Raw genomic sequence first — 20,830 nt, 5'->3', positions numbered from 1 at the left:
TAAAAATGTGTGCAAAGGTTTTTTTCCCCCAGATTGCCACTTCATTTAACTTTGATTAATGATATTTTTCCCAGACTTAACTTTTAAGTCAGATTTATCAGTCTTCTTTTTCAGTCTTAGAAAGGAATTGCCCACTCTAGGAGTATTTATTGAAATAAAAAATCTCTTGTGTTTTCTTCAGGTGCTTTTTGCAGTTCTCCTTTTTACATTTTGTTTCAACTTTTCAAGATAATTAGTTTTATTTGCAATAAAACAAATATTCATTTTAGCATATTAGTACAAAGTTTTATTATCAGTGACTGGTCTTACTATTAACTACCTGTTGGCAGTAAATGCTAGGTAAAATTAGTTATGAAGCTCTCTCTGTTAGTCTATGTTCAGTCTGAAGCATTAGGCAATTTCTGTGATACCTGAACTCTTTAATTACTGCAGCTCTTTGAACAAGAGAGAAGTCAGCACTGCTTAGCATAGCTTAGGTTGGTACTTTACAACATTCTGAACAGTGGTCTTGTCTGACCCAAGAGAGAGGAATTGAGCAGAATAGGTATTCTGCCTCCACAGCACTCACTGCTTTGTTTTATTAACAGTGTAATGTATCCCCCAATTATTTTTCATTCAGTGTTTTACAAAGGAAAGACAACTACTAAAAGTATTTTTATTTATGTTAAGATTTTACTTGTTTACTAGAGAGAGAGTACATGCACATGCATGTGTTGAGGGAGGGGCAGAGGGAGAGGGAGAGAGAGAATCTCAAGCAGGCTCCATGCTGAGCCCTGAGCCCAAAGCAGGGCTCCATCTCACAATCCCAAGATCACAACCTGAACTGAAATCAAGAGTCAGATGCTCAACTGACTGAGCCACCCAGATGCTCCTTTATTTATTAAAAAAATTTTTTTTTCTTAAAGTATTTTAAAATACAGTTTCCCTCCTCCCCATCTGAAAAAGCAGGCGCTCCTATGAAACCTTTTGTAAGCCAAAATGACATAAAGCAAAGGAGCAACTACCATTAATTTATATGGAAAAATTTTTGAGTAGTCCCACACTGAGAAAATAATCTCTCTTAGGCTTTTCTGATACCTTAGGACATGTCTTGCTAATAGACGCACAAAATCAGTTGAGATGAAACACAATACTCACAGACATGTGAGTATTCAAAGCTATGGCTGCTTGATGCTGCGATGCTGAGTGTAGTTCCTGAGGAAGGAGCCTGGCAGGGCTACTCTTGCTTTTGGTGCTTGCTACCTCTATAATGTCTCTTGCAACACAAATGCTGAACGTTATTTTCGATTTTGCCTTTTTTTGTAAAAGCAAAAATTCTCTTTGGATTTCTTTCAGTTAGTGAAAACAGATTCTAACGTAGGTCTTCTGTAAAACTGAAGTGGCCTAATGTGAACTTTTGGAAAGGGGATATCTGTAGTTGGTTTTAGCATGTGTTTTAAGGATTCTTGATGACTTTACAAATATTTGTTGAGCTACTCGTTGAATAATAAATTGAATGTTTATCCATTCTTATAATAGTGAAATATTGTAAATTATTAAAATGCCCACTTTTAGAAGTCTAGGTGAATAACGGCACATCTTTAAATTGTAATACTGGGTAGTCACTAAAAAAGAATAAAGAGATCTGAGGTATAATATAGAATAGTGACATGGGAAGAAATCCAAGACAGTCAAATAAAAAATAGCAATACTAATACAGTTGACCTTTGAAGAATGCAGGTGGTGGGGTGCTCAGTCAGAAATCTGCCTGTAGCGGTGCCTGGCTGGCTCAGTTGGGATCTCTGGGTCATACGTTCAAGCCCCACGTTGGGTGTAGCATTTACTTAAAAAAAACAACTGCATATAACTTGATTCCCCAAAAACTTATACTAATAGCCTGCTGTTGACCAGAAGCCTTATAGATAACCTGGTTAGTTAACACATACTTTGTATGTTATATGTATTATATACTTTAAATATTCTCACAATATTACAAGTATTCTTTAATAAAGCAAGCTGGAGAAAAAATGTTATTAAAATCATAAGGAAGAGTAAATACACTTATAGTACTGTGTTGTATTTATTGACAAATATTCATGTGTAAGTGGACTTGCACAGTTCAAACCCATGTTGTTTAAGGGTCAACTGTACTATGTATGGTATGGCCTCATTTTTGTTAGATTGTATAAAATGTTTTTGTAGGGGTGCCTGGGTGGCTCAGTTGTTAAGCATCTGCCTTCGGCTCAGGGTGTGATTCTGGTGTTCTGGGATCGAGCCCCACATCAGGCTTCTCTGCTGGGAACCTGCTTCTTCCTCTCCCACTCCCCCTGCTTGTGTTCCCTCTCTTGCTGGCTGTCTCTATCTGTCAAATGAATAAATAAAATCTTTTAAAAAAAATGTTTTTGTATGCTGAGGAGAAAACTATGAAATTATATACACTAAACCAGAGAGTGGGGTGGTTTTCATTTTATATATCCCTGTTTTGTTTGAAGTTTTTACCAGGAATATGTACTTCATAATAAAATGTATTTTAAAAATTAAAAATCAGTAACACTAAAAATTAAGCACATTTGCTCCCTAGTTTTTTCTTTTTTTCTTTTTTTTTTTAAGATTTAATTTTTTATTTGAGAGAGAGAGACAGAGTGCATTGGGGGAGTAGGGAGCAGAAGGAGAGGGATAAGCAACCCCCTACCAAGCATGGAGCTCAACGTAGACCTGATCCCAGGACCTTGAGATCACCACCTGAGCCAAAGTCAGATGCTTAACCGACTGAGCCACCCAGGCATCCTGCTCCCTAGTTTTCTTCCCAAAATTAGACTGCTTAGATGGTTTATTAACTAGGTTGAGAGATTTATGTAGAGTTGTTAGAATTTACTCTTACTGTCCTCAGTAAATTTTAATTAAATGGCATTTTTTTGTCCAGGGTTTTTTCAGAATCTGGAAATTTCATTATAGTTCTCTATTCTGTGACACATAAGGGTCCTGAATTTTATGAATGCCTCCCCTGTGATGGCAGGTCATCTGACCTTCAGTTCCAGCTACTAACCAGCAAGGAAACATTACATCTTTTCAAAGTAAGTGATTTGATTACCTAACACATTAATGACTGTTTAAGGTTAAATGTTGGCAGTTTAAACCCAGTGGTCTTTACCCTTTAAAACAGTAACTCAACAGTATTAGGTTTTGTTTATAATTATTATTGAGTATTAACTTTACTCATTTGTGGTTAATGTCATTTTGTAAATTTTAGATCCTGTCTCCAGAACCAAATTATAATACAGGATCAGAGCTTTTCCACAGAATAACTTACCCATGTTGTTCTAAAGCCTTTGAAGAGTTTTAAGAATTTATGTTTGTATCATTTTATGTTATTGAGAGTTAATTTGTGATCTCAGTGTTTTGTTTGCCCTGTTATTTTTTAAATGTGTAGATATAACAAATGGCTTCTCACATTTGAAAGTCAGTGTTCATGTGTAATCCTAGGAATCAGAATAGATTTGCTGTATCTCATAAAACGCATAAAAATACATAGGTGATAATCACAAAACAAGTAGGTATTTGAAACCATAAGTGTCATTATGTAAAAACATTCAAAGACTACTTTTCAGTAAAATGATTAATTGTCCTATGTCTCAGACTAATAATAAAAAAATTCTCAAGGTGCCTGGCTGGCTCATTTGGAAGAGTGTGTGACTCTTGATCTCGGGGTCCTAAGCTCAAGCCCCATGTTGCATGTGGAGCTTACTTAAAGAAATAAAAGTTTTTTTAAAAATTCTGTATTTTAATTATAAATATAATTATCTTAATTGAAGTCTAATAAATTATTTCCATTCTAGAGACATATATCACTTATTCTTTAGATCACATCCTCAGTTCACAGTTATTATTTTCACTGAATCCCTGGTTATTGAGTGAGTTACATAATACAGGTAATTAAGTTTTCACTTTCATTTATGTAGCAGGGAAATGGGACAGTTTTAAAAAGGTTACATAAAAATAGAACTAACATATGTTTGAGCAATTCCACTTCTGGATATTTATCCAAAGGAAATGCAAACACAATTCAAGCACAGACTTGAAAAGATATTTGTACCTCCATGTTGACTGCAGCACTGTTTACAATAGCCAAGACATGGAAGCAACCTAAGTATCCATTGATGGGTGAATGGATAAAGAAAATATGGTATGTATGTGTGTGAGTATATATATACACACACACACACACACACACACACACAGTGGAATGTTAGTCATAAAAAAGAAGAAATCCTGTCATTTGTAACAACATGGATGGACCTTGAGGGCCTTATGCTAAGTGAAAGAAGTCAGAGAAGGCCAAATACCATATGATCTTACTTATGGGTGAGATCTAAAAAAACCCAATCAAACTGAACTCATAGATACAGAAAACAGGTTGGTGGAGGGTTGGGAATAGGCAGGATGGGTGAAGGGAGTCAAAAGGTATAAAATAAACAAGACATGAGGAGGTAATGTATAGCATGGTGACCATAATATCTTTGAGAGTTGCTAAGACAGTAGATCTTAAAAGTTCTCAACACAAGGAGAAAGAATTATAACTCTGTGTGGTGATGGATGTTAACTAGACTTATTGTGGTGAGTATTTTGCAGTATATACAAATATTGAATCATTATGTTGCATACCTGAAACTAATGTAATGAGATGTGTCATTTATATCTCAATTTTAAAAATGATTTTAAAAAAAAGTTACAGCGATGGAAATATCTCCCTCCTCCCAGTGTTTCCAAGCTACTTTTCATCTAAATAGAATTCTCGTGTGTTTTTATTTAAGTCAGCTCTCAAAGTACAACCTACTTCATTTCAGAATGTTGAACCTTCTGACAAGAATTCAATCCATTTTGAACTGACTGCTGAAAGCCAAAATGCAGAAACAGAGTTTTTCAACAAGGTTTCCAAGAATCTTTCAATTAAAAGGTAAAAGATGTTTATGTTATCATATATACTTTTTAAATTATATTCACTAGTTTTTGATCAGTAATAAAGTAACTCCCCAATCTGTTGAAACTGATTGTTTATCTTAGATACCATAAGATGTCCTTGCTTTACATACATTACTTCATATTCAGATGTTGGATGATTTTTTTTTTTTTTAAGATTTTATTTGTCAGAGAGAGAGAGAGAGCACAAGCAGGGGGATCAGCGGGCAGAGGCAGAAGCAGACTCTTGGCTGAGCAGGGAGCCCTGTGTGGGACTCTATCCCAGGACCCTGGGATCATGCCCCGAGCTGAAGGCAGATGCTTAACTGACTGAACCGCCCAGGCATCCCGTTAGATGATAATTTTAATGAAGTGACAACTTTAATATGGTTGTCATTTGAGTTGCTTTATTACATGTGGGGAAAAGTGTCAGGAAATTATCTTGCTTAGGAAGAAACATCTTGTTTTTGTTCAGTTTGCCTTCTGTTCTGTTCTCTTCCTTATAGTTTTAAACCTGGGCCTATCAGAGAAACTCCTGTAAAATGTAACTTCTCTACCAAAAAAAGCAAAAGCACTTGGGGATTAATTAAATAATGGCTGTGGCTCTATGGGTCTGTATATACCTTTTCTGGTAAAAAAGATATTCCTTTATAGTAGCGTTCTCCAGAGAAACAGAAACAGCAGGATGGAAGGGGCGGGAGGGAAAGATTTGTTTTATGGAATTGGCTCACGCAGTTGTGGCTCAGGTCCTGGTCTCAGGGTTGTGAGAATGAACGCAGCATCAAGCTCCACACTAGGCATGGAGTCTGCCTAAAATTCTTTCTCACTCTGCCCCATTCCCCTCCCTTTCCCCCCATCCCCCAAAAAATATCTTCACAGAAACATCTAGAATAATGATTGACCAAATATCTGGTTACTGTGGCCTAGCCAAGCTGACACATAAAATTAACCCTTCAGATCCCTATTCCAGCTTTCTCATTTATTCTACTACATGCCAGATAGTGTGCTAAAGGCTGGTGATACGGTGGTATTAAAAACAGTTGCAGGGGCGCCTGGGTGGCACAGCGGTTAAGCGTCTGCCTTCGGCTCAGGGCGTGATCCCGGCGTCGTGGGATCGAGCCCCACATCAGGCTCCTCTGCTATGAGCCTGCTTCTTCCTCTCCCACTCCCCCTGCTTGTGTTCCCTCTCTCGCTGTCTGTCTCTATCTCTGTCGAATAAATAAATAAAATCTTAAAAAAAAAAAATAAAAAAATAAAAACAGTTGCAGACATGATTTCTTCCCTCATGGGATTTATAGTACGGGGTTGAAGTGTGAATGTTCTCCATATTATTGTAGAGGTCCACTAATTGAAGTTAATAGTTTGCCAAATATTTAATAACCTCATTTAAAAGTTACTTTGGGGGGCGCCTGGGTGGCTCAGTCATTAAGCGTCTGCCTTCGACTCAGGGCACGATCCCGGCATTCTGGGATCGAGCCCCACATCAGGCTCCTCCGCCGGGAGCCTGCCTCTTCCTCTCCCACTCCGCCTGCCTGTGTTCCCTCTCTCACTGGCTGTCTCTATCCCTGTCAAATAAATAAATAAAATCTTTAAAAAAAAAAAGTTACTTTGGGTTGCTCGTTTTGATACTGTAGGTCTGAAACTATTGTTTTTATAGTAAACTCTGCACCCAACTTGGGGCTGGAACTCAAGACTCTGAGATCAAGAGACGTATGCTGTACTAACTGAGCCAGCCAGGTGCCCCTAAAACTACTGTTATTTTAACTTGCCCTAGTAGTTAATTTGTCCTTTTCTCAACTTTTTGACCATAACCTTAACCTGTCTATGGGCACCTTTAATATTGTCTGTTTAGTTATCTCGCATGAGAAACAGGAGGTACAAGATTCATTGTCGATTATTACAGTTATTGAGAAAATGGCTTGACTTTTTTTTATAGAATTCATTCATCTGTCCTTAACACTTGATTCTATAGGTGGAAATTAACTATGATACAATTTTAAAATAAATGCCAGCTATACCTCTATATGTTTATAGAGGGCACAACATAATAGTTGTGAGCTCTGTTTATGGTATAAGACATCTGCATTCAAGTCCTGGCTCTAAACATCATTATTCCATCTGTAAAATGGGAATTATGACTGAATCTGTATTAGTTTCTGGTGTTGCTCTGACAAATTCCCACAAACTTGTTGACTTACAAACAATACAAATTTATTGTCTTCCAGTTTTGGACGTCAGAAGTCTGAAGTGGTCTTTGAGGCTAAAATCAGAGTGATGATAGGGCTGCATTCCTTCTGCAAGCTTTAGTATAGAATCCATTTTATTCCCTTTTCCAGCTTCTAGAGGCCATGTGCATTCCTTTTCTGGTGGCCCCTCACACTGTCTTCAAAGCCGGCTTCTGACTTCTGCTTCTATCCTCACATCTTCTCCAACTCTGACCTTTTTGCCTCCATTTTATAAAGGCCCTTGTGATTACATTGAGCCTACCTGGATAATCTAGGATAATCTCCACATCTCAAGATCCTTAACTTAATCACATCTGCAAACTCCCTTTTACCAAGTGCAGTAAACATAGTCACAGGTTCTGAGGATTAGAAAGATAACGGAGGGGCCGCCTGGGTGGCACAGCGGTTAAGCGTCTGCCTTCGGCTCAGGGCGTGATCCCGGCGTTATGGGATCGAGCCCCACATCGGGCTCTTCCACTATGAGCCTGCTTCTTCCTCTCCCCCCCCCCCCCCGCTTGTGTTCCCTCTCTCGCTGGCTGTCTCTATCTCTGTCGAATAAATAAATAAAATATTAAAAAAAAAGAAAAAAAAAGAAAGATAACTGAGGTATACTGTCTCCATCTTTGGTCATTTTAAGTTATCCTTGATATAGTTTAGGTCACCGGAAAACTATATTCTTCTAGCTTTTCAGGAACACCTTCACTGTCTTTTTAAGTCTTTATTCAAGATTTTATTGAATATTTATGGAAGAAAAAGTCAGATTAAAGAAACACTTATAATTTCTTTAACATTATTTTTGAAAACCGAATTTTCAACTCTGATCAAAGCTTTAATAACGATTAGTCACTTTTAGATTTTAATAAAATGTTTGTCTCACCTAAAGAGCTGATGTTCTAATTATACAACATAAAGTTTTTTCTTTTTGCCTTGACTGCTACAAAAGCTCAGAAATGAATTTTACTGCTCAATGTCAGAAATTTTATGTGTGTGTGTATATATGTTTGTGCTATCATAAGTAAGCATGTAGCAAATATTAATTCCTGGGGCTCCTGAATGGCTCAGTTGGTTAAGTGTCTGCCTTTGGCTCAGGTCATGATCCCAGGGTCCTGGGATCAAGCTCTGAGTTGGGTTCCTTGCTCACTGGGGAGTCTGCTGCTCCCTCTCCCTCTTCTTCTCCCCCTGCTTGTGCTCTCTCCCTCTCTCTCTCAAATAAATAAATAAATAAAATCTTTAAAAAATATTAATTCCTTGCCACAAACTTGGGTTCTAAAAATGTAACTTTTTTCTTTTTAAAAATAATTGAACTTAATTTCTAATTTGACTGCCCAATTTTTATAGAAACCAAATTTCAGTCAATTCAAAATCTATCTTCTTTTCTGTGAGGTTATATGCAATTTGGAGGAATTAATGCTGTGCCAGTAATAGTAATGTGGGATGACATGATTATTATCCAGCCAAGCTGCCATTTGCTCAGGTGTTTTCATTTGAATCTGGTCTTTGGCAGTAGATTTGTGCGGGCCTCTGCTGTGACCTCCTTACCCTAGTCAGATCACTGGCCCTCTGTCATGTCCATGCTGCGCTGTGGCACAGAGGGTATCCTAATATTCTCCATGTCATTCTTGGCGGCTGGGGAGAACTCTGTGGAGCTCAGGGCAGACCCTGATGCTTAAACACATCACGCAGATGTTCTCATTGTTTCATTGCAGCACTTTGGCTCAGAAGGAACCCTGTGAGTGTTTGCTTCTCAGACTCATCAGGGTTTAGGGCAGAGGTCTCTCAGACCTTCCATATCTACCTTGGGGTTTCTGTTGGGCTCCTTGCCAGGGAGACAGGGTGTTGGACCCTTTCTTAGGGATTCCGTCAATGTCTACACTCTTTAAGCTTCCTTCTGGCTTTTCTCTTCCCTGAATTCATCCTGTTGAGACTTTATCTAGGATGCCAAAAAACCTGATGCATATAGTCTTCCAAATTTTAGTCTTAAACTCTCAGCTTTGGCAACTCCAGTACCCAAAGTGTCTCTGTCCTATAGGGGAGGCCCCCGTGACTCAGTGACTACAGCTGATTGAGTAGGAGGAGGCCCTCAGTTGATGTGTCTGAGTTTCCCAGCACAGATATAAGTGTACAGGAAAATGCAGTAGTTCCTTATCGAGTTCCCTTTTTAACACAGTGTTTAATGCAGTGAGTATATAGCTTTATCACCAGTTTATAATTTTTTTTATGGCAAGCACTATGCCTTATTTATAACTACATTTCTCAGAGTGGTTATTCAGAAGATGCTCAGTAACTTTTGCTATTTTGTGACTTTAAGAATAACTGGGTTAAACTTCCCATGATCAGGCAAAGGGAGGTAGTTTATTAAGCATGAATCTGACTGGACCAGCTTTTCTAGGCCGCTAACACTGGCCTGAAAAAATAATCTGTGGTTGTCAGGTACTAAAGTAAATGATCCAGATACCACTGGGGCTTATTAAAGCACTTTATTCAGTTTCAAAAAGAAAGAACAAATAAACAAATAGATTACTGAAGACTTTTCTTTACTCCCCTCTGTTCTTTAGGTCTTCCCAAAAGTTATCTCCAGGAGAAATGCCAATAAATGATCATGACTCTGGTGTTGAAGATGAAGATTTTTCTCCAAGACCAATTCCTAGTCCTCATCCTGTGAGTCAGAAGGTATCACTGATCTTATAAAGAACCCACCTGTGTGTTTAGAAACCTAAAATCTCTTCATGTTAAAGCATTCAATAATATTACCTGAAATTTATTTAAGTTTTATTCAAAGATGTATCTAGGTATATATCTGTATGGCTATATCTATATTATATCTATAAATACAGATATAGATATTTTTCACAGGTACATGTAACTATTATATGTTCCATATATAATAATACATACGCATTTGTGTGTACATATTATAATAAGTACGTATAATGATTGCTTCCAGAGAAAACTGAGGCACAGATTGGTTAAGTTGCCTGCCAGTATTACACAACTAGTAAGTAGTAAAGCTGGAATTCAGGAGGTTTGGAATTCAGTAAAGCTAGTAATTCAGAAGATTTGGTTTCAGAGCTTGGTGCTTTTAACCCATATAGACTCAACATTCTGTACCATCACCAGAACTTGACATTGTTATCACCAAATCTGAGAAAACATGATACTTGCTTTTGGAGATTGCTAATAACCCCTGTTATAATTTTTTGACTGTAGGCAACCTGTAGGTTATTGTGGAATTGTTGTGCCTTAATTGGACCAATTGCTTATTAGAAAGAAAAGGAATAGTAAAGATTTTTAAAAATTAATATCTAATTATAGCCAAATTCACCACACGAATATTTAGTTTACTTTTTTCTGCTCTCTTCCACCTCTTAATTGCAAGTATTGGTAAAAAGAATAACAGTGAATAATTTCACTTAGTAGAAAAATATTCTGAAATACTTATTGGAAGATCTTTTGTTACTTAAGATGCAGAAACATTATTTGCTACAAGATCTATTGAAGCATTCTGCCACTGATACGTTTTTTTGCAGAGAGAGGGTAAAAAAGTCTATTATGAAACAGTTCCTATATTGTGTTATGTGATTTAAGCAACATTAATCAGTGTTCCAATAAAAGTAGTTCCATTGTTAAGTGAGATTGTTAAGGCAAGGACCTTGTTTATTTTACTCACAATTGTATTCCTAGTGCTAGCACATAGAAGATGCCCAGAAAATATGTGTCAACTATCTAAAGAATGAACACTTTTTAATGAGTAATTGGATGTAATTTGGAAAATATCAGTCTGAAGAAAGTGCAACATCCTAAAAAATACTTTTCTTCTTTCATGTCTTTCCCATTTATAGGTTTCTAAGATCCAGCCATCAGTTCCTGAACTTTCCCTTGTGTTGGATGGCAATTTCATAGAATCAAATCCTCTGCCTAAGCCATTGGAAATGGTGAATAATGAAAATCCTTCTTTGTTGATTAACCACTCTGAACACTTGGAGCCATTACAACCTCAGCTTTACAAAGATGACAAACGCAGCCTAGAAGCTGAAGCTGGAGAGCTTTCTTTGAAAGGGCTACCAAATCAGTTAACCCAGAGCACTGTTCCTTTGAGACACAGCAAAGGAAGACAGCCATCTACCTGTAAGAACGGGAACCCCCATATCAGGAACAGCGTTAAACCGTCTTCTCTTAATAGGCCATCTTCTGATACAAACGTACACAAAGAAGAATATCCTGTAAGATCCTCCACATTTAATTCCACGCAGTCTTCTCATGCCCCACAGTCTCACCCGCACAATTTTGTTTTTTCATCCCATAATTCAGGAAGACCAATGGAACTTCAGATACCTACTCCACCACTGCCGCCTTACTGTCCTACAAATGTTTGCAGTTGTTGTCAGCATCATGGCCACGTGCAGTATAGTCCAATAAATTCTTGGCAAGGAATGAATACAGTAGGGTCTGTTCAAGACCTCCAGTCTGAAGCCCTTCATAAGCATTCATTATTTCACGCAGGTGGATGTCCAGCTCTGTACCCGAATGCATTCTGTTCTTCAAGTAGCCCTGTAGCCTTGAGACCTCAGGGAAACACGGGTGGTTGCACTCCCCACAGGATTGTAGAACCATCACCTCTGGCAAGACTGCCTTCACATGGGGACTCACGTAACCCACCACCTTGTGCAGTATGCATGCACACACCCAAGACTGGGTCAGATAACGGAATGATGGGACTATCTCCAGATGCATATAGGTTCCTCACAGAACAAGACAGACAGCTGAGACTGCTTCAGGCACAGGTTTGCAAGCTTCCTTAGTTCTTTTAAATTCATGGTATTAATACGGTTTCTTAAAAATAACAGAGAATTCTTCAGTAATTACGTTTTATGCAGTAAAATTGTAAAATATCAAAACTAGAAACAACCTTGGAAACCAAATTCTAGTTCCTGTTGTTTTACTGATAAGTAAAAAGAGGATTAGAGAGAGAAAATAATTTACCCAGGGCGCCTGGGTAGCACAGTCGTTAAGCGTCTTCCTTCAGCTCGGTGTGATCCTGGCATTCTGGGATCGAGTCCCACATCGGGTTCCTCTGCTATGAGCCTGCTTCTTCCTCTCCCACTCCCCTGCTGTGTTCCCTCTCTCGCTGGCTGTCTCTCTGCCAAATAAATAAATAAAATCTTTAAAAAAAAAAAAAAAGAAAGAAAAGAATTTACCGATTGACACATTGCTAGTTAGGAGTAGAGCCGGGACTAGAAAGTAAGCCTTCTCTTCTCTGCCTTGTGCTTATCCTAATCTACAACATAACTACATTTGTCTTTCATTTGTTGCCTGTAACAAAAAGTCTTTGTAGTTTAGTAAACCCTGGTATACAACTCAATCTAAAACCTGCACAGTGTATTCTGATGCAGCTCTAATTTGTCAACCCTGTAGTATGTTTAGTACTTTTAGCCAGCGTACCTTTAGAGAATAGTTCTAGAACCTCTTCTGTATATCTATACTAGACGTGTTTCACTCATTTTACTATGAAATGCTTCCTTTCTTCAGGCCTTTATGGCAGTTTTTAGTCTTTTAGTTATATCCTACACCATTCAATCTTGTACCTTTTTTTTTCCCCCTTTTCTTACTGGTACCCTTTTTCCACATACCTACCACAAATCCCCTACCTTCTTCCTCCCCCCGGCCCTGCTCCCCAGTATGAATGAAATGTATTCTCCATATTTTGCCCATGATCCTATAACTATGCCAAATATATGTATAATGGACATTATATACATGTATGATTTTTTAGAAATCTTTGTTTTGTAAAACTGGAGTCATAGTGTTTGCATTTTGCAAAAACAAAAAAAGATAATTTGAAACTTCTGCATAGGAGTGCCTGAGTGGCTCAGTCAGTTAGTTAACCTGCGTCTGCCTTTAGTTCAGGTCACGATCCCAGGGTCCTGAGTTCAAGCCCCATGGTGGACTCCCTGTTCAGCAGGGAATCTGCTTCTCCCTCTCCCTCTACCCTTGCTTGTGCGCTTGTGCTCTCTCTCCCTCTCCCAAATAAATAAATAAATAAAATCTTTAAAAAACAAAAATTTTAAGGACCACTTTTGCTTAAAAATGCTGTAGGGGCGCCTGGGTGGCACAGCGGTTAAGCGTCTGCCTTCGGCTCAGGGCGTGATCCCGGCATTATGGGATCAAGCCCCACATCAGGCTCCTCCGCTATGAGTCTGCTTCTTCCTCTCCCACTCCCCCTGCTTGTGTTCCCTCTCTCGCTGGCTGTCTCTATCTCTGTCGAATAAATAATAAAATCTTTAAAAAAAAAAATGCTGTAGATAGGACACCTGAGAAAAATGTAGCTTCATTGTTTCTTAGACCTAGTAAATTCTTTGAAATTGTAAAATATAAGTTTGATTTTTACAAATCCTTAAAAATATTTGGCACACATTTTAATGTAACTAAACATTTCACGTTGAAAAGAAATAGTTCTCATTTATTTCTTGTTTTTAAAAAAAGACAGGCTAAAAAGACCTTTTAAATAGAAATCTTAGTTACTTGGGATTAAAATGTAAATATAGACTAATGAGTACATTATCTAAATCATTATACTTGGAGAATACAAAAAATGATGTAGGAAATGCTTTTATGATAAATACACATACTATTTTGCTCATGTGAATTTTTTTAACTTTATTTTAGGTTCCACTTTATTTACATATAAAAAAAATCTTAACACATTTCCTATATAAGTATATATAGAAATATCTTATTCTGTATAGGATTTTGTTAAAATGATGTATAACAAATTTTCTAATTAGTCTCCTATTCCAGTCTGAAGTTTCTGCTATTGCAGACAGTGCAGCAGTCAGCATCCTTGCACTTGGCATTTCCCTGCGTGTATGCATATATCTCTGTAGCAGAGATACCTAGAAGTAAAACTGTCAAGTTGAAGAGAACACACATTTTAAATGTTCAAAGACAGCCAAACTTGTTCCTGTCCTAATGGAGACTTGTTTAAAGTCTCATTTTGGTGTAGTGGTGAAGGGATTGGGATCTGGCACCAGTCTCCTTGGGTTCTAGTCCACTTTCAGTGTAACATAAATTAATGCAATCTTGGGCAAATTACTTCACTTCTCAGACTTTAGTTTTCTCATTCACAAAATAAGAATGTACATAAGTGTATGGAGTTCTAAGGATTGAATGAGTTACTAGGGAAAGGTGGCTTAGAATAGTGCCTGGCATATAGTTAGTGCTCAGTACATGTTAACTATTACTATTTTCATTATCATTATTATTTCAGTTAATGACATCACTTCTCATCGTGTTGCTCAGGCAAAAATCCTGGGTGTCAGAAGCCCGGGTTTTACTTTCTAGATGTATCTTGATCTTAACTGTTCCTTAACCATCTTACCTGCTGCCTGCCTAGTTGAAACCATCTTCTTCTCTTATCCAACCATGCTACTTCCAGTACTGTCCCTATTTTTCCTTGGAAAAAGTTGGAAGTTTTCCAATGATTGTATTCTCCAAGTAAAAGTTGGAAACATGACAGCCATCTTCTTAAAGCTCAGGTCAGATCATAAGGCTGCTCTCTCAGTGGTTTTCCTTTGCAATTAGAAAATCTAGATTCTTTGCCCTGGCCCTTGAAACCATGTCATTCGGCTCTGTGTGCCTCTTCTAGCTCATCTCTTGCTCCTGTCTTCCATATTCACTACACTTCAGTTGCAGGATGTGCCTTTTGTTCTTCAAAAACATGAACTTGTTTGTTTCCACTTTATGTTCTTGAGCTTGCTGCTCTGCCCAAACCTTGTAATGACTCACTCCTCAGCAGTCAGGTCTTAATTATGAGTTTTTGGTTTTTGTCTCTAGGGAACTCTGGGGAGAGAACTTACAAGATTCATCACTGTATTTTTTTAGCACCTTGAATAGTACTTCACTTATAATAGTTACTTAATACATATTTTGTAACTTGAATGAGTGAGAATGGCCACCCAGAAAGGTTGTACCAGTTTAATACTCCAAAGTTGTTTTTCCACATCTCCAGTATTGTGTATATCAAACTATTAAAATTAGTATCAGACTTATAAAAAGACAGTTTTAATTTGCACTGTATTGTTGTAATCAAGATTGATCATTTTATTATTTATTGGCCATTCATATTTTGTGTGAAGTCTGTCATTTACCCATTTTGGGTCCTTTTCTAATTAATTTGTGAGAGCTCATTATATATTAGGAAATTGGTTTTTTATTATATATGTGTGGTAAGCATTTCTTACAGTTTGTCTTTAATGTTTTTTGTTTAACCATTTGTTTTGTGCAGAATATTCCAATTTAGATATAATTACATCATTTTCTTTCTGGGTGTTAATTATGTTTAGAAAAGCTTTCTTCCTCAAGATTATAAAAAATTCTTCATCTTCCCTCCCCCTTCAGGATTTGTTGCTTTATTTTGATAAATAAGAGGTTTTTCTTTTTTAATCCTCAGATAACTGGCCTCATATATTTATTGAATAATGTATCTTTTTCTTAATGATTTGGAAATATTTTTTTATGGTGTAATGGAAGTATCATGTGTTTGCATCTGTTTCTGTACTATATTCTCCACTGACTTGCCTATCTGTTCTAGCGCCAGTACCATTCAGTTAGCTTTATTGAGTGTTTCCTGTGTGATCTCTCTAAACTTCACTCTTCTTCTCTGCAAATTGGAAGCAGTGATTGGTATTATGTGTAGATTTGATGGTTAAATGAGTTTATGTGTATGTGTGTGTATCTGTATGTATATGTGTATATATAGTTAGTGTAGGTCCTGGCTATCGTAAACACTCAAAAAGTTAAAATTATTTTGTCTCTTAATCCTTACAACTACTTTAGTTTTAAGTGATATTGAGGCTCATGGTGGTTAAATAGTTCCTCCTAAAAGGTAGCAGAGTAGGATTTAAACTTATATCCTCATGACACCAAAGTCCACATTATAAACCACTGTAAGTACATATGCCATTTTGTATTATTAACACAAGTTATATTTCTACTGATCTTAATAATTTGTTGATAATTTATATTTTCCTGTATTAGTAAAGGGAATTTGCTGAAATTAATGACATGAATTGAACACAATAGTGTAATTTTTTTAAAGATTTTATTTATTTGTCAGAGAGAGAGCGAGCGCACAAGTAGGGGGAGTGGCAGGCAGGGGGAGAAGCAGGCTCCCTGCTGAGCAATGAGCCCAATGAGGGACTTGATCCCAGGGCACTGGGATCATGAACTGAGCCAAAGGCAGACGCTTAGCCAACTGAGCCACCCAGGCATCCCCACAATATTATAATTTATAGGGAAATAGAAAATCACAGTGTTTAAAAAGGGAGGCTCTTCCACACCTAAGTATATACCCAAGAGAAATGAAAAAATATGCTCACATAAAAACTTGTACAAAAATGTTCGTAGGAACATTATCTATAACAGCCAAAAGTGAAAACAGTCCAATGTCCATGAGCTGATGAATGGGTAAACACAATGTGACATATCCATACAATGGGATATTATTCAACCGTAAAGTACTGAGAGGTACAACACGGATGTGCTTTGAAAATGTTATGCTGAGTGAAAGAAACAAGATGCAAGGCCACATATTGTGTGGTTTCATTTATGTAAAATGTCCAGAATAGGCAAATCTGTAAAGACAGAAAGTAGATTAGTGGTTGCCAGAGGCTGAGTGTGGGCAATGGAGAGTGACCACTAGTGGGTATAGGTTTTTTCAGGGGATTAATGAAAAGGTTCTAGAATTAGATGGTGGTGATGGTTACAAACTTTGTAGCAAATTTACTAAAAACCACTGACTTATATACTTTGAAGGGATGAATTTTATCGTATGTGAGTTATATTTTAGTTTTAAAAGGAGCAGGGGAGACTTTTGGTGTTTGAACCTCAGCTTTTCTACTTGTTAGTTACATGACCTGGGCAAGTAACTTTAATTTCTCAAGTTTTTTTTTAATCTGTGAAGTGTGTTTAATAGTAGTACATTCTTTATGGGGTGGATTGTAATAATCATACATAAAAGCTCTTACTACAGCGTCTTATAAAACAGGAAGCACTCAGTGTTTGCTACTGTTATTAATAATTCCAGTTTTAGCATGGCCAAATATGGGCTATTCTGATTAACCTTTAGAAGAAGAACCGGTGTAAAAATGTTCACTATATGGTAAGGAGTTAGAATATAGCTCTTATCTTAATTTTGATTTGTAAGTGGACTAGGAACGAAATACCGATTTGAAGTGTTAACATTCAGGCTTTTTTACCCAAGTGTCAATTTATGAATGCCAGTTTAGCTATCTTTACGTTTTCACTTTTAAATTTGCACTTAGCCATGGGGCACCTGGCTGGCTCAGTCAATAGAACATGCAACTCTTGATCTGTCGAGCCCCAGGTCAGGCATAGAGTTTACTTTTTAAAAAAATAAAATAAATAAAATTCATACTTAGCCTGCTTAAGTGCTTTTTAATAATGAAGGATGGTGATTTCTGCATTGAATAAGTTTTATGGTGTGAACTAACTGAATTGTGAGAAAATAGAGTTAAAAGTCAGTTATTTATAATTGGGGCACTTCGTAATTCATTTTTAAACTCTTCCGCCAGTTTGGTTGATTACTTCTCTGCCAGTTTAAAATACGTTTTTAATTGTTACAGATTCAGCGTTTATTGGAAGCGCAGTCTCTGCAGCCCTGTTCCCCTAAGACAGCCTCTGCTGAGGACACAGTGCAAGCTGCAAGACAAATGGAGCTGGTTTCCATGGAAGCACAGTCTTCCCCTGGCTTGCACATGAGAAAAAGTGTAAGCATTGCTGTGAGCACAGGTAGTTTCATTTTTTTTTTATTTGTAAGGAATTTAAAAAAATGCTGTTCATATAACTTTTTAAAATTTTACATTGGAATTGGTGCATGGTACAAACAGAACAAAAGCCAAGGTGAAGAGAGTATCACTTATTTAAGCCTTTGTGTAATTTCACCCTTTATGAAAGAGAACTATACCTGAACACAAATGGGAGACCACATGACATAATGCATTGTTTTTGCTTCTTTCCTAGCCTGGACCCAATTCTTATAACAAAAATCATCTGTGGTTTGAGGGATCAGGGAAGTTTGTTTCATCTATGCCGTGTATTGATTCTGGGCCTTGAAGGGTACATAGGTTTTTAGTAGGTGGAATGGAGAGATGGCAGAGCAGGATGGGTAGAGAAAATAGTAGGAGCACAGTGAGAAAACACAGGGCTCTGAATTGTCTAGTACTGACCTATTTTATGGAGAACCTTTATTACATCTTTCAAAAAGGAATGTCTCCTTTATTCAGTAAGCAACATTGAAGGCCTTTTTGAAAAATCAACTAATAATGTAAATGCCATATATTTGGTTACATGTGTGCTCACTACCAGACCATAAGATCTTCAAGAATGTCCCCAAGATCTAGCAAGATGCCTAGTACATAGGGTGGTGGTGTTAAGAATGAAGAGAAAGAGTTGTGTAGGGTGTTGATAAGATTTGATAACTAATTAGATATGGCAATTAGAAGAGGTAAGATTCTAACGTTACTGGTTTGGATCCCGGAACAGAAGAAGGACATTAGTGGAAAAATCAGTGAAATCCAAATAAAATCTGGAGATTTAGTTAATTGTAATGCACTAATATTGGTTTCTTGATTTTGAAAATGTGCCATGGTAATGTAAGATGTTAACATCAGGTCAAACTGGTGAGGAGTATACAAGAACTTTGTATTATCTTCTCTATAAATCTAGAATTATTCTAATATTGAAAGTTTACTAAAAATGAAAATAAAAGTTACTCCAGGATTTTCAGCTTAGATGACCTAGGGAAGGCAAGTTAGAGAAGCAAAAGGGAGAGGATGAGTTCAGTCTAAATATCTTGCGTTTTGAACCGCTTTGGGAAATGAAGATGGTGATACCCAAACATTTGAGGACTGGAGATTGGTTGATGACCTAAGACTTATAAAAGGAACAGATGAAGATTTGAGACTGGAGAATAAAGATTTGAGAGGGAGAAAAAGAAGGAAGGCAGATTTCTATATTCTATCTCTGAACCCACTTTTTCGCTGTCCATGTAGAGGGGAGCGAGGAGGGAGGGGAGGAAGAACCTCATGTACGTCTTTAAGTCAGATATTACTGAGTATTAGTCAAGATTCTTTGGCTGCAAGTAATGTAAACCACTTTGAAATAATTTAAGTAAGGAAGGGGAATTTACCGGAAGGATATGAGGTGGTTTCATGAAAACCAAAGCCAACAGTGGGGCTGACTTCAGGAAAAAACTAGAACTAGAAACTGGAATACCATTGGGACTATCCAACTATATGGCTCTTTTACTCAGTTTTTCTACTTAGTTTTTTCTGGCTCACCCAAAGTTTCAAAGTGTATGTGATACACAGTTTTAGCCATGTACACAAACCAGGTTACTGTCCTTTAGTCTTTTTTCAAATTGCAGAGAACCCGAATGGCCTAGTTTGGATTAGGGTTTAATCCCTGGTTCAGTGGTAAGGGGGTTGAGAAGCATGTAATAGGGACACACCTGCTGGAGTCTCACCTTTGTTGATTGTGGGGGTGACAGTTCCCAGAGGAAGTTTGTGTGTGTTGTAGAGGGTTAGTGGACAAGGAGCTGTGGGTATTGTGAGCTAACCAAACATACATAACAAGCATACCAAAAAAGTGCAGTTTCCTCCTATAAAAGCTGTACTTTTACTGTATTACAGTTGCTTCTCATCTGTATCTGCTCCTAGACTATAAGCTTTTAGGATTATTCTGCCTTATTCCATGATTGTATCTCATTAGCTAATATGATGCCTAAATCATAATGTGTGCTGAATAAAAGATAATTGAATGAAGTCATTTACATGTTTAAGCTGATATTCTGAAATTATTTTGAAACCTCATAGATTCATATTCAGTTATTCAACTTGGATAACCTGGGGTGGTTATTACTTACATGCAGAAAAAAGCATTATTAATAATTGTTAGAACCATTTGGCTTTTAAAAGCATGTTTATTCTATAATGATACTTTCCTGAAGGTATGTATTGGTAAATGGTCCAGAAGATTAGCAGCACTTATGTAACTTTTTCATAATTGTTCGTTCACTCTTTCTTTTCTTTTCTTTTTTCTTTTCTTTTCTTTCTTTTTTAAGATTTATTTATTTATTTGAAAGAGAGAAAGCATGTGCATGCGAGCTTTGGGGGAGGGGTAGAGGGAGAAAGAGTCTCGAGCTGACTTCTCTTTGAGTACGGTGCCTGTCATGGGGCTCCATCTCATGACCCTGAGATCATGACCTGAGCTAAAACCAAGAGTTGGATGCTTAACCGACTGAGCCACCCAAGGACCCCAAACATTTGATTTTTAAATACTTGCCTGATGTTACATATGTCTGATATGTCCTTGAGTATTCTCATAAATATTATATTTAAAGATAGAAATCAGAGAGCCTAGGGACTAGTTATTTTATATGTTTTTCCTTGTTTTTCAGAACAGTTTTCTGTACACACACATACACCCTAAATTGTATTCAGAATCTTTATATGTGAAATACATCATTTGAGAGCCACACTTCTTGAAGAGACAGGGCCCAGAATGTCCCTTGTTCCCTTTGTCCCCAGTTGTTTTTTGTTGTTTTTCTTTTTTAAGTAGGCTCCATGCCCATTGTGGAGCGCAGTGTGCTTGAA

General features: G+C 37.2%; 1 protein-coding gene across 7 annotated transcripts in view; it reads left to right on the top strand.

Annotated features, from left to right (window-relative positions):
- Positions 1 to 20,830, top strand: part of STIL (STIL centriolar assembly protein) — a 69,379-nt gene that overhangs the window by 17,655 nt on the left and 30,894 nt on the right. For 6 of the 7 annotated variants that reach the window (XM_034652136.1, XM_019809025.2, XM_034652151.1 and 3 more), the window contains 5 exons: positions 2,903 to 3,053; positions 4,824 to 4,933; positions 9,716 to 9,830; positions 11,000 to 11,941; positions 17,801 to 17,966. In XM_034652136.1, the coding sequence (XP_034508027.1) occupies positions 2,903 to 3,053; positions 4,824 to 4,933; positions 9,716 to 9,830; positions 11,000 to 11,941; positions 17,801 to 17,966 (1,484 nt within the window). The remainder of the gene's footprint in view (positions 1 to 2,902; positions 3,054 to 4,823; positions 4,934 to 9,715; positions 9,831 to 10,999; positions 11,942 to 17,800; positions 17,967 to 20,830) is intronic. The other variant, XM_034652144.1, reaches the window with a different exon arrangement.

Source organism: Ailuropoda melanoleuca, chromosome 2 (genome assembly GCF_002007445.2).
Source record: "Ailuropoda melanoleuca isolate Jingjing chromosome 2, ASM200744v2, whole genome shotgun sequence".
Classification (NCBI taxonomy): Eukaryota; Metazoa; Chordata; class Mammalia; order Carnivora; family Ursidae; genus Ailuropoda; species Ailuropoda melanoleuca.
The sequence above is the reverse complement of the archived record's forward strand: the minus strand, read 5'-3'. Positions and strand labels throughout refer to the sequence as shown.